This window comes from Fusarium vanettenii, assembly GCF_000151355.1.
Source record: "Fusarium vanettenii 77-13-4 chromosome 10 genomic scaffold NECHAsca_14_chr10_3_0, whole genome shotgun sequence".
In the NCBI taxonomy this organism is placed as follows: Eukaryota; Fungi; Ascomycota; class Sordariomycetes; order Hypocreales; family Nectriaceae; genus Fusarium; species Fusarium vanettenii.
Window position 1 is genome coordinate 138,353 of NW_003315871.1, and position 11,793 is coordinate 150,145.

Here is an 11,793-nt window from a genome sequence, read left to right on the forward strand (position 1 = left end):
TGGCCTCGACACATCTACCTACTTGACGAAATCAACAACACTCCCTTTCTTTAAGCACACGCAACAGAAAACTGTTTACAAAAAAAAGGCTAGGCTTGGCAAGGCATGGCAAGGGCGGCGCACGCGAACTGTACTAGAGCAAAGGAATATCCGGACGGCTACGGACTGGACTGGACTACTATTTATGACGGGTTCTGGATCGGGACACATTTTTATTCATGACAATATCGGGATGGGACGACAGGAAAGGGAAAGACACTCCCTTTGGATTATTGGGCTTTTGTTTGCTGCGCCGGGAGTTGACGCATCGATACCCCTGTTTTATTCGTTCTCGTCTTTTTGGACTTTTTCTTTCTTTTTGGGACTGGCATCTCCCGACAAACCCGATCTGATGGCTTGATGATAATGGACGATTTTTGACAAATCACTTTCTGAATGGACCTGGATCTTTGTTTTGCATATGTCGTTGTCTGCATGGCTTTTCGAGGCTTGCCTGACATGACTCTTTTTTATGCATTGCTCGGCAGAGCTGGAACGCAATATGGGGGTGTATATTAATGGAGGAGGAGGACTTGGAAAGGAGTTGTGATGGAATGGGGACCACATATCGGAGAACACATGAACCTGATATAGTGATGAATGATAATGTACAATGCTCAACACAACTTGGTTCATTTAATGTGATTCTTGAGGACACTTAAGCCGAGAGAAGATGTATTGTTGGCCTGAGGTTCTCAAGGTAAACTGTGCTTGTTGAACCGAGGCAAACCAGGTGATCCTTATTGACTTTGTATAGGGGTCTCCTGATGGTCTTGACCTCTAACGTAGTAGATCTTTTGAAATTTCACAAGCAACTAGAGCGTCTATTCTAATTGACTTGAGGCTCGAGTTTCGTCTCCATTCGTACCAGCTTAGTTACGCATGCCGTGCCTGGGCGAAGTGTAAATATCCCGATCCCTGAAGACAGCGTCGACACAAAACATTACTCTTTCTCACAGCTTTGATTATGATACTGAAGCGATTTCTAATCCCTGATATTGATCATCCCCTCATTGACTGGCTTCCACATGATAGGAGGTGCATATTGTAGGCGTCACCTGGCAAGCTTAGAGTTTATGGTCGTTCACCCTGATAACAGAGAACAAATTACTGTCGTGTGACCATGAGACGGTCAATTTCGCCGAGAACATGTAATTGTATATCAGCTGACGTTCTTTCTAACTAGACATTGCACAATCTCCATGATCAACTCTCCTCAAACCCCTAAAGATACAGGAGACACCTTGTTTAGAGAATCTGGGGTATGGAAAAAGGAAGCGTTGGAACGCGGAGTCGACGATGATAGTTTGATTGGGAGTTCAATCTAAGCTTTCGATCCTGCATGCCCCCTCCTTTCAGTCAGGAGAAGGCACATGATCAGAGCACCTTTTTATCCATCACAGGGGAAAGAAAGCATAGGAGATTGTGGGATAGGGTTTGTTGAGGCGGTAATGGGCGTGCATGGTGATGCAACTGAATCCCTTCGGACATGGCATTTGGATGATAAGGCACAGGTATAAAGATTCATGTCTGTTGTTTTGTGTCATGTCTGCCACACGGATACGTTTCCTTCATCAAGTCTTGATCATCTTCTTCCCCTTAATACAGGTATCCAGACAACAAAGTCGCGCTTCCATACCGGAAAACAGCCTGTAACTACATGACATCGTCAGCATAATGAGAGGTAGCAAAGAAGACACAGAGGAAGGGCTCGCCACTCTGCCTTCCGGAGCGGGGGAAGTCGACAATGATCCTACGCTCGGGCACGACGCAGTCTTTGGCAACATTACCGAGAAAGGACCCAACTACCGCGACGTTAATATCCCGTATTTGCTATCTCATAACAAGAGCTGACGATAAATAGGTCGGATGGCTTGGCTCGGCTGCCCTCATGATGAAGTCTCAAATAGGCCTCGGCGTCCTCTCGATTCCCTCCGCGTTTGATGCCCTGGGCATCATACCAGGCATCATCTGTCTCTTGATCGTTGCTGCTCTAACAAGCTGGTCGGACTATGTGATTGGCATGTTTAAGCTGAGGCATCGAGAGATTTGGGGCATTGATGATGCTGCTGGGCTCATGTTTGGTAGAGTTGGGCAAGAGTTTCTCGGCGTTGCGTTTGTTCTGTGTGAGTTGGAACATCACTATTCAACTGGTATGACTGCTGATGAAGCGTAGATACCATCTTTGTTGCTGCGTCGGGCATTCTTGGCATCTCGATCAGCTTAAACGCCATGTCGACTCACGGAGCCTGCACCGCAGTCTTCGTCGCCGTATCCTCCATTGCAGTCTTTGGCTGTAGCAGTATCCGTACTCTGGCAAATATAAGCTGGCTTGCCTGGGGCGGCGTAATCTCCCTCACAATCGCAGGCAAGTAAACCCCTCCCATAACCCCTGATACACCTATACCAACTATAACTCGTCAGTCTACATCGTCACCATCGCCACAGCAATCCAAGACCGTCCTTCAGAAGCCCCTCAGGAAGGAGTATGGGTATCCGATTACAAGCTCTCCAACAACCCCAGCTTTGCCGACGCCATCTCTGCCATCTGCACTTTCGTATTTGCCTACGCTGGCACGCCGCTCTTCTTCCCCATCGCGGCCGAGATGCGGGATCCGAGGCAATACACCAAGGCGTTGGTACTCTGTCAGTCAACCGTCACTGCTACGTACATCATCATCGGCATCATTGTGTACTACTACTGTGGTTCTTATGTTGCGTCGCCGGCTTTGGGTTCTGCGGGACCTGTTATTAAGAAGATTGCTTATGGACTTGCTCTCCCTGGTCTTCTTGCTGGTGCAACCATTAATGCTCATGTAAGTTAAGCAAGGGTTAATTTCTAGGGGGCAAATGCTAAGAGTCGTAGGCCGCAAGCAAGTACCCGTTTATCCGCTTCCTCCGTGGATCGAGGCATCTAACCGCCAACACATTCACCCACTGGGCATGCTGGCTCGGCTGCACATTCACAGTCTCCTTAAGCGCGTACGCTATCGCCAGCGGAATCCCTATCTTTCACGCCCTCGTGTCCCTCGTGGGAGCTCTTCTAGGTACGCTCATGTGCTTCCAGCCGATGGGATGCATGTGGCTGTACGACAATTGGAGTAGTGGCCGTTCCGGGGGGAGAAGTCTCAGCTGGACTATCCAGGCCTGCGTTGCTGTGTTTGTCGTCGTTTCAGGAATGTTTCTCACAGTTGCTGGGACGTATGGGACTGTTGTTGGGGTTATCAAGGCTTTCAAGGAGACGAAGGGGGCGGCGGCTTGGTCGTGTGCCGACAACTCCAACTCTGTATAAGGTATGTATACTACTCTCAGGGGCCCTATATTATGAGAGAAAAGGATTGGTTACGATTGCTTTAGTTGCGTCGTTTGGATATCAAGGGTGGTTGGTTTGGATACTTAAGACTGGACGTTGCCTACACAAACAACATGTTTACTCACTCAAAAGACACACCAAAACAAGATAATAATTCAAACCCTTGATTAAACAGAAACTCGTTGTCTGATTCATGTTGGCATCCGTGTTACTCATTGAAAAAGCGGTCGGACTTGGCAAATTTTCTAGTTCCATGGATGGAAAGGTTGCGATTGCCCCACCAGATCGATCGATAACTAAGGCAAGATATCTGCCCATACTCTACAAACTCACTCACTCAACTCTTACACTTCAACAGTTGCAACTCATCTCTCTTTGAAAATTCCAGTCTCACCACACTCAAAGGACTTACTCGTTCATTCTAGAGCCTATTTTATGAGACCAAGTGGTTCTTGGGGAGTCATCAAGGTGCTCGCGTGAGCTGGTTAGGCATCAACACCAAAAATATCACATCTCATACAAGAGATACACACATCAGCAAAAATGTCCCTCACCTGGAGAATCTCCCTCAAGGGAGAAACCGCCGACGAACCAGAAGACTACCTCTCCACAGCTCTCGGCGTCATCTTCCCCGACGACATCACCAACCAGCACGGCGACGCAGAGCACTCCCTCTCATACGCATCGCCACACCTCCCCAAGCCTCTCATCATCGACCTCGCCGACCCCGTCAAGGAAGATGACCGCAAGCTATTTTCTCACTACCTCTGGAACGCATCTCTCCTTCTCGCCGAGTTCATCGAGGCTGACTCGTTGGGCATTCCCCTCGAAAAACCCCGCGAGGCGCAGGATAGTCTTTCGTTTGACGTCAAGGGGTTGAATACGCTCGAGCTCGGTGCTGGTACTGCGCTTCCTAGCATCATGGGAGGGTTGTTGGGGGCCAAGAGAGTCGTCGTGACCGATTATCCAGCTGAACCCGTCCTCAAAACCCTCCGCACAAACGTGGCCCGCAACATCCAACCATCCTTCTCACCATCCCCCGAAGCAGTGACGCCAACATCGTCCATCGTTGTCGAGGGTCATTCGTGGGGTGAGTTGACAGATTCCCTAAGCTCTTCCAACCAATACGCTTTCGACCGTGTCATCGTCGCCGACTGTCTCTGGATGCCCTGGCAGCACGCCAACCTTCACAAGTCCATCGCCTTCTTCCTACGGCGTACACCTGATGCTCGTTGCTGGGTCGTCGCTGGTTTCCATACGGGTCGGGAAAAGATGCGTGGATTTTACGCTGCGGAGGCGTTGAAGGAGGTTGGGCTCGAGGTCGAGAGGATCTGGGAGAGGGACTGCAACGGCGAGGAGAGACCATGGGATACCGAAAGAGAAGACGACGTCACCGTGAGGAAGAGATGGCTCGTCGTCGCTTCACTCAAGTGGATTTCGATATCGTGAGGGGCGACTCGATTCGTCAAGTGGTGGAATAGCGAGAGAGGGAAAAGGGGGTTGAGAGGCTCATTTATACCCACGACCACAGACCCCTCGCAACACCCGGAACCCTCGGTATCACCCGTGGCGGAGCAAGACAATGCCGTACGGCCTTCTGTTTGTTAGCCCTGGATGATTGGTTCTCTGCCCGCTTGTCCGTCTCACTACCGCCCGCAGCATTGGGGCTGAGCATGGCGGTCGTGAGGGGGCGTAAGATTGACCCAGAGCACAAGACGCCATGGATCGACGGAGGAGTTAGACTAAGCATAGTAACTAGGCCATGTAATAAAGGTAGAAAGACGGTGTAGGATTGTAGCTAGACCTGAACATGACCCGTCAATGTATCGTAAAAGATCAAAGCAAACATCATAGCTGGACAGCATATGGCCGTTGAATGGGTTGAATATACCTCGACTGTACACAAATCCGCCAAGAAATCCTTCTCTTCCACCCATCACATCACATCATCTATATTAAAATGGCTGCCCATCTCTGCAATTGGCTCGTCAATTGGGCGCCTCAACACTTGGTCCCTTTTCCTCTATCTTGACCACAAGATCATAATTAACTCTCAAGTTCTCTGCCCCGCTGAGCGCTCTTGTAAGCATAGTCTCGCGTCGCTCGCCGACAAGACGCTTGAGTGCTCCAACAAGGAAGCCTGCGACGATGTCGACCGACCAGTCGTCCGGGATGAGTCCCAGGACCTCGTCGATCTCGAACCACCCACCGAAGCGTTCCAGCAGAGCACCCGTCTGTTCTACACGGTCGCTGGCATCTTCTATCGCGAGGAACTCGCGTAGTACAACGTGAAAGAGGCGGTGTTGCTCCTCGATTGAGGGTCGCTCAGCAGGGGCGACACCCGAGGTTTTGGCTCCGCCTCGGAGGCAGTACGAGACGGCTGTGTCGTAATCGCCAAGGTTGTGGATCAAGAGACGGAGAGCGTCGTCATGTTTCTGTTCGCGGCCAGCAAGGATGATAGTCTCGGGAACAAGCAGATCATCCGGTAGACTAGAGATGCGATCTCTGATTGCCGCAGCATCATAGTCATGTGCTTCTCCCAAAAGTTGTAGCAGCCGCAGACGGCTATGCCAAACCTCATTGTCGTCCGGGGCATTATCCCGAAGGAAGTGGCTGTACGAAGGCTTCGGGGCTTGGAGAGCCCGGTATGCCGCGTACGTTGCTCTCACGATGTCCCGGCTGACAGACGACGACTCAAGGTCCATCACGACAACGTCGAGGTAGTAGGCCATGAGGTCGTTGATATAGGTGGTATGCCCCTTGCCAAATACCAAATGTTCAAGGTAGTACTTGACTGCTTCTGGCGCTTCTTCTCGCAGAATCTCAACCACTTGTGCCGGCTCAAACTTGGGTGCTCGCCCCTTGTCCTCCGTAAAGACCTGAACGCCGAGCTTCGGGTTGCGGTTGGCCAGCCATACACCATACTCTTGGACGAGAGCCTGGCTGCTGATCTTGGTAAGATATTCACGAACTCGTTGCTCGCCGTCGCGGAGTTCCTGGCCAACGTCTGCCTCCCCTTCGATGATTCGCCTCCATGTAGCGAGTACATCGCTAGACATCTTGCGGCTCTGGTACAGTCGACTGAGGACGAACAGGCGGCGGTAGGACTCAAGCAGGCCCACGGCACGGTCGAAGCAGTCGACGCCCTTGTCCACGACTTCGTACAGCTCTGAACGGACAACGCCGCCTTTGCCCAGTCCCTTGGGAGAATGTTGATCTATCTCGAGCAGAACGAGTAGCAAGGCAGCGTCAACTGTGTGAAACACCTCTCGCTCATCCGCAACACTACCAAATCCCTTTCGTTTTCGCCACGTACCGAGGTATCGTCGGAGAAAGTGCATCGTCATAGGTTCTAGAGTTCCAATGCTGTCCTTAGCTGTCATCTCGAAATCTCTGCTTCGTAGGTAGGCATCCGCTGTCTTTCTCACTCCGCCGCAGATCCAGATTCCACGCTGGCCTTCGACGATTTCGTTCCGGATGCTGGGGATCAGTGATAATACCACTCTGGGATCAAGGCTGCTCTCGACCAGGACCTCCTCGAGCGCCTTGATCTCTGACTCTGTAAACTTCTTGTCATCAGGAGACTTGAGCATGTTCACTAGAAGCAGGATCCCGGCCTTTTGTCGTATATATCCCAGAGTCAGAAACTCCAATTCAGTCCGGGCTTCCTGTCCCCGGATCTGATTGAGAGCAACGAAAATAGCTCGCTTATCCAAGTCACATGGGCTTAGAACCTTTCCTGGGCATGCTGCCTCCAGAGCAGCATCAAGTTGAATGAGCAGAGGGTTGCGGATTGCCCACCAAATTCGACTCCCGCTCCAGACTGCTATTCTTGCTTCAGCTTTCGCGAGTTGCCGGGTAAACTCTTCTCCTTCTGAGTTGCGGTTTGCTTCCCACTCTTCTGGCAGTGATTCTTCATCTTGAGAGTCGATATTTCTTTCGAAAAGCTCCTTCTCTTTGGACAGTTGTTCTATCGATAATGCTGTTCTCGAGTCCACAGACTTGATAGAGGCTGAAGCTGGGTCAGGGGTTGACGGGGAGACAGAGAAAGGAGTGTATCTCCTCTGACATAACCTGTCTACGATCTCTTCAAACCGTGTCTCTTCGCTGCCAGCTAGCGAACGAATGCCATATACCGCATCGTGACCGGCTTGGGTGGCTGTGAGCCAATGCTTCTGTGGATATGTCACTGAGCCCGCATCAAGTCGCTGGATTTCAAGTCCATGATACAGACCGTCGTCCTGTTCTTTAGTCATTGAGGCCAGAACATAGCCTTCTTCTTGTTGCGGCAGGCCTGACTGTGACGAGGTCAAGTCTGTTGACGGGCTATCAACGACAATTTCTCTCGGGTATCTAGCGAACTCGAGTGTTGGGCGAGTAGGGTCGCCATCAAGATTGACAAACATGCCAATTCCAGGTTCCAGAGGACTAGTTCCGGTGACAATGAGAAACTCATCTGGGGTCGGAGAGGTGATATGAGGCTTCAAGAAGACTGAGCCAGGTTTGGGTCTCGGGTCTGCTTGCGGGACAGGAGTGCCGGAAGGCGAAGGCGCAGCAGGCAAGGGTTTATCTAGTGATGGAAAGTTTGGCGAAGACATCCTTTCAATGGGGGGTCTAGGACTCGTCGATGGCTGCGGTGAAGCATTGCGAGCAATTGGATCCTCACTCTCACTGCCGTGTTGATCTTGCCGGCGTATGCTTCCCAGAATTGAGCCTCCCAAACTCGTGCTCCGACTATGACCTGGCGCCTCTGATGATGGGCGACTGGCGGCAGAAGAGCTACGAAGGATCCCACTTGATGTATCTGCGGCAATGCTCTGGGCATGTCCGATCTCATTGGGTGGGGTCGTCTCTTCGAGCGACGAGATACTCATCAAGGGGATCTTGAGTTGTTGCTCCACGTCAATGAGCGCATAAGATTTGGAGTCTGCCACACATGCGATCGAGTCTCGGCGCACTGATAGAGTGCTTCCCGAGAAGTCAATTTTCTAGCACATGTCAGTAAGGCCAACATTAGACACAAACCGCAGAGACGCACCTTGAAAGCACGAGCGTCTTCGCCAACGCGAACGACCTGGATCTTCCGCATAAGAGAGAGGAGGATGGTGACTCCCGAGCTCCTTTCCGAGCTTCCATCATCAAGCAAAGGTTCGTTCAAGTCGATACCACCAATCCAGCTACAGTTCTTAACCAACGTCGATCCAAAAACGGGGCTCAACTCGGGGAGGGAGTAGAAGGTGACGGTCCAGTTGCATAGGATGCATGCCTTGCCGACGCGCGGCAACAACAAGATCTGCTGAACACCGGGTCGCGAGGCTGGTGTACCTGGAGTTTCCACATATTGGGGGCATAATCGGGAGGCTAGGATGTATATGGGTTGTCCGGACTTGTCTTTGGGGTCGGGAGGAATCTGGACGAAGTGAAGCAGTTCCGAGGCCGATGTGCCGACGTACAAGTTCGAGTCTGTGTACGATTGAATTAGCAAGGAGATGCGACATGAACGGACAACATAAGCACCCACCTAGGTAGTCGACGCAGTTAATCTTGATGTCGTCCTGGGAGCCATCCGCGGAGAGCGGTACCTCATCAAGTAAGGTCCTCAGAACGTAGGGTCCATCTTCGCGGGTGTTCAGCGCCAGGCTGGAAGCTGGAGGCCCGTCGCCTGGGCCATCGGATGTCATAGCGGCGGTCTTGTCGGCAGCATCATCTGAACAAACTCGAGGTAACAAACAAGCTGGCTTGTTGTGTAGACAAGATGCGAGTCCAAGCTGCCCACTCTAGGCTGGCGTAAGTTGACATGAGTGGATACAGTACGTAGCTGCAGGTGCTGAGCTTCCAGAAGTGGAGTGATAAGAGGTGGCTGAACTGCAAGGCTGTGGCGGGATAAAGCCGACCCCTGTGGCGCCGGCCTTGGCATTCTCAGCCTGACAGCTCTCTCAGCCAATGACATTTGATGACGCGCCAGCAACCTGGCCCCAAGTTCAAGGGAACACACATTCCTTCAGCTCATCACCGGAATCACCATCTCATGGATCCAGTTTGACCACGTCAACGGCGACTCCTGACGACTATTTACTGGAAGCACCAACTGCGACACACTCGTTCTTATAGCATCGTGGCGGTAAAGGCCATTCACTCTCTGCGCTGCCCCTGATTCTCCACGATCGACAACGCCATGACGGACGCAGCCGTGGAAGCCGCCCTGGCAACTTCCAACGAAGCCCCCGCAGCTCCTACTTTCGAGGGGGAGAACAAGTTCCAGCATGCTATTTCAGCATGGAGGAGTACGACACCAGAGAGTCCTCATCACACAATGCGTGATACTAACTCTGCTGACAGCTATCGACCTCACCACCCTCGTCTCCAATCTAGACAATACGGCATCCGACATTGTAGCCTACCAGCGAGACTCGACGGTACAACGCAAAGAACTAGCGCAAAAGACCAAGGAGTTCCGCAAGCTCGATGATGCCACCAAGCTTACGGAGATCAAGGGCCTGCTAAAGTGTACGACCTACGTCCTCATGATGAGGTTATTCTAACTGGATGCAGCCTACCAAACCTTCATTGACCTTCTTACGAACCACTCCAAGTCTGTCAACTCGGCATTCTTGCAGACATATACCTCTTTCTCTGACGCACCCGATCCATATCCGCTCCTCGAGGCTTCGGTCGACTCGATGCTCCTCTCTGAGGACACCTTGCCAAAAATTACCGAAGAGAACCAGCGTTTGCAAGAAACTGTCACAGATCTCACTTCTCAGTTGGAGGAGACCGAATCGAGACTACAGACCGAACGGTCTGCCCGAAAGGAACTGGAAGAGAACCTTGACAGCCGAGTGAAGGAGGTAGAGTCATCATGGACCGCCGTGCTAGAGGAAAAGACAGACAACTGGGAGTCCAAGGAGGAGGCGCTGGAGGATAAGCTGGAAAAGCAAGAACGATTGTTGGCCGAGATGCGAGCAAGCTACGAGGTCAACCAGCGATTGGGCAAGAATGGAGATGACCAGGAGGCTCAGCGTAACCAGGTCTCAAGCGCCGAGCTTGAGATGCTTCATGCCGACCTTGATCGCACAAGCTCTCGTCTTGCCGAAGTTGAGGCCCGAAATGAGCAGATGAGACTGGAGCTGGCGCAAGCCAAATCTTCAGTTCAATCACAGCCCGAAGCCTCCCTTGAAGATGACCCCAGCTATATGCGCATGAGGTCGGAGAACCAATCCATGATCCGCAAGCTGGAAGCTGCACGCGTGGAAAAAGAAGGTCTCAAGCGAGACTTGGATGGTAAACTACGATCCATTGAGAGGGAAGTGAACAAGTTGAAGGGCGAAAGGGACACTCTAAAGGCCAAGGTCCAGAAGTGGGGCGACTACGATGAAATCAAGCAGGAACTTGAAGTCCTCAAGAGCATCGAGTTCTCCACGGGCGACGACGATGAAGTACGAGAGCATCTTGAGTCAGGAGATGCGGAAGGCAACTCACTGGAGAGGCTTCTCCTGGCTCGAAACAAGAAGCTTGGCGATGAGCTGACTGTACTTCGTGTTTCCCATAATGACCTGCAGAGTCGCCTTGAGAATCTTCAGGAAGAGCTATCGAGGACAAACGCTGAGCTAGAACGGTCTCAGAACCTCAACCAAAAGTTGGAGAGTGACCTTGAGAATCTCCAGGAGGAGGGCGCCAATGCTTTCCCGTCAGGAGCCTCTGTGGCTGGCACATATGTCACCCGAACAATCGGCCGCAAGAGCGGCAGAATCTCGCCGACATCGTCCATTATCAGCGGCATGGACCCCCGCATGGGTAGTGAGCCAGGCGAGCGAGTATACGGAGGTGGCTCGGGCATGCTGCCCATGGTCACGGCCCAGCGTGACCGCTACAAGAAGAAGAATACGGAGCTGGAGCAAGAGCTTTCGGACACGCACCGAACAGTCTCACAGCTCCGCCAGGAAGTCGCAGCCTTACAAAAGGACAACCTGAACCTGTACGAGAAGACGAGATATGTGTCGACCTACAACCGAGGCGGCGGCGCAGCTACGTCCTCCGCCTACGGGGCAAACCCGAACCCCTCAACAGTGTCGATTGGGGAGACGGGAAACCCTGGCATCGCTCTGGACAGGTATCGCAAGGCATACGAGTCCAACATTTCTCCATTCGCGGCATTCCGTGGTAGAGAATCTGCCCGAGCATACAGACGGATGAGCCTTCCGGAGAGGGTGGTGTACTCGCTGACGCGTATGGTTCTCGCCTCGCGTACCAGCCGAAACCTGTTCGCAGCATACTGCGTAATGCTCCACCTTCTGGTCTTCCTGTCCATGTACTGGCTCAGTTCGTCAGATGTCGACCGAGCCGCTCACCTCGAGTCTGCAGCGGCGGCGGCAGCAGCAGGTGTGGCCGGTGGTGGACTTGGCAGCCCAATGGATGGAGCTCCCAAGGATCCTGCCAAGTAG

The 11,793-nt window shown here is 52.2% G+C and overlaps 4 protein-coding genes across 4 annotated transcripts; 3 read left to right on the plus strand and 1 right to left on the minus strand.

The window, feature by feature from the left end:
* Positions 1–1,716: 1,716 nt before the first annotated feature.
* Positions 1,717–3,331, plus strand: NECHADRAFT_85840 (uncharacterized protein; the record flags this gene model as incomplete). Its single annotated transcript, XM_003047512.1, has 4 exons — positions 1,717–1,854; positions 1,904–2,165; positions 2,464–2,855; positions 2,906–3,331. 4 exons carry the CDS (start codon positions 1,717–1,719, stop codon positions 3,329–3,331), a joined length of 1,218 nt encoding a protein of 405 aa, XP_003047558.1.
* Positions 3,332–3,555: 224 nt separating this feature from the next.
* On the plus strand, positions 3,556–4,815 carry NECHADRAFT_105510 (uncharacterized protein). The gene has a single exon (XM_003047513.1). It carries the CDS (start codon positions 3,896–3,898, stop codon positions 4,799–4,801), a length of 906 nt encoding a protein of 301 aa, XP_003047559.1. The 5' UTR covers positions 3,556–3,895; the 3' UTR covers positions 4,802–4,815.
* A 306-nt stretch (positions 4,816–5,121) lies between these two features.
* NECHADRAFT_64142 (uncharacterized protein) lies at positions 5,122–9,033 on the minus strand (the record flags this gene model as incomplete). Its single annotated transcript, XM_003047689.1, has 3 exons — positions 5,122–8,340; positions 8,391–8,815; positions 8,874–9,033. The coding sequence occupies 3 exons, from the start codon at positions 9,031–9,033 to the stop codon at positions 5,341–5,343; spliced, it is 3,585 nt and encodes a 1,194-aa protein (XP_003047735.1). The 3' UTR covers positions 5,122–5,340.
* Positions 9,034–9,527: 494 nt separating this feature from the next.
* On the plus strand, positions 9,528–11,793 carry NECHADRAFT_51054 (uncharacterized protein; the record flags this gene model as incomplete). Its single annotated transcript, XM_003047514.1, has 3 exons — positions 9,528–9,636; positions 9,692–9,859; positions 9,905–11,793. The coding sequence occupies 3 exons, from the start codon at positions 9,528–9,530 to the stop codon at positions 11,791–11,793; spliced, it is 2,166 nt and encodes a 721-aa protein (XP_003047560.1).

What these genes read in the sequence shown, in the direction of transcription:
- NECHADRAFT_105510 (XM_003047513.1), top strand. Translation starts at nt 3,896, where the DNA reads ATGTCCCTCACCTGGAGAATCTCCCTCAAGGGAGAAACCGCCGACGAA.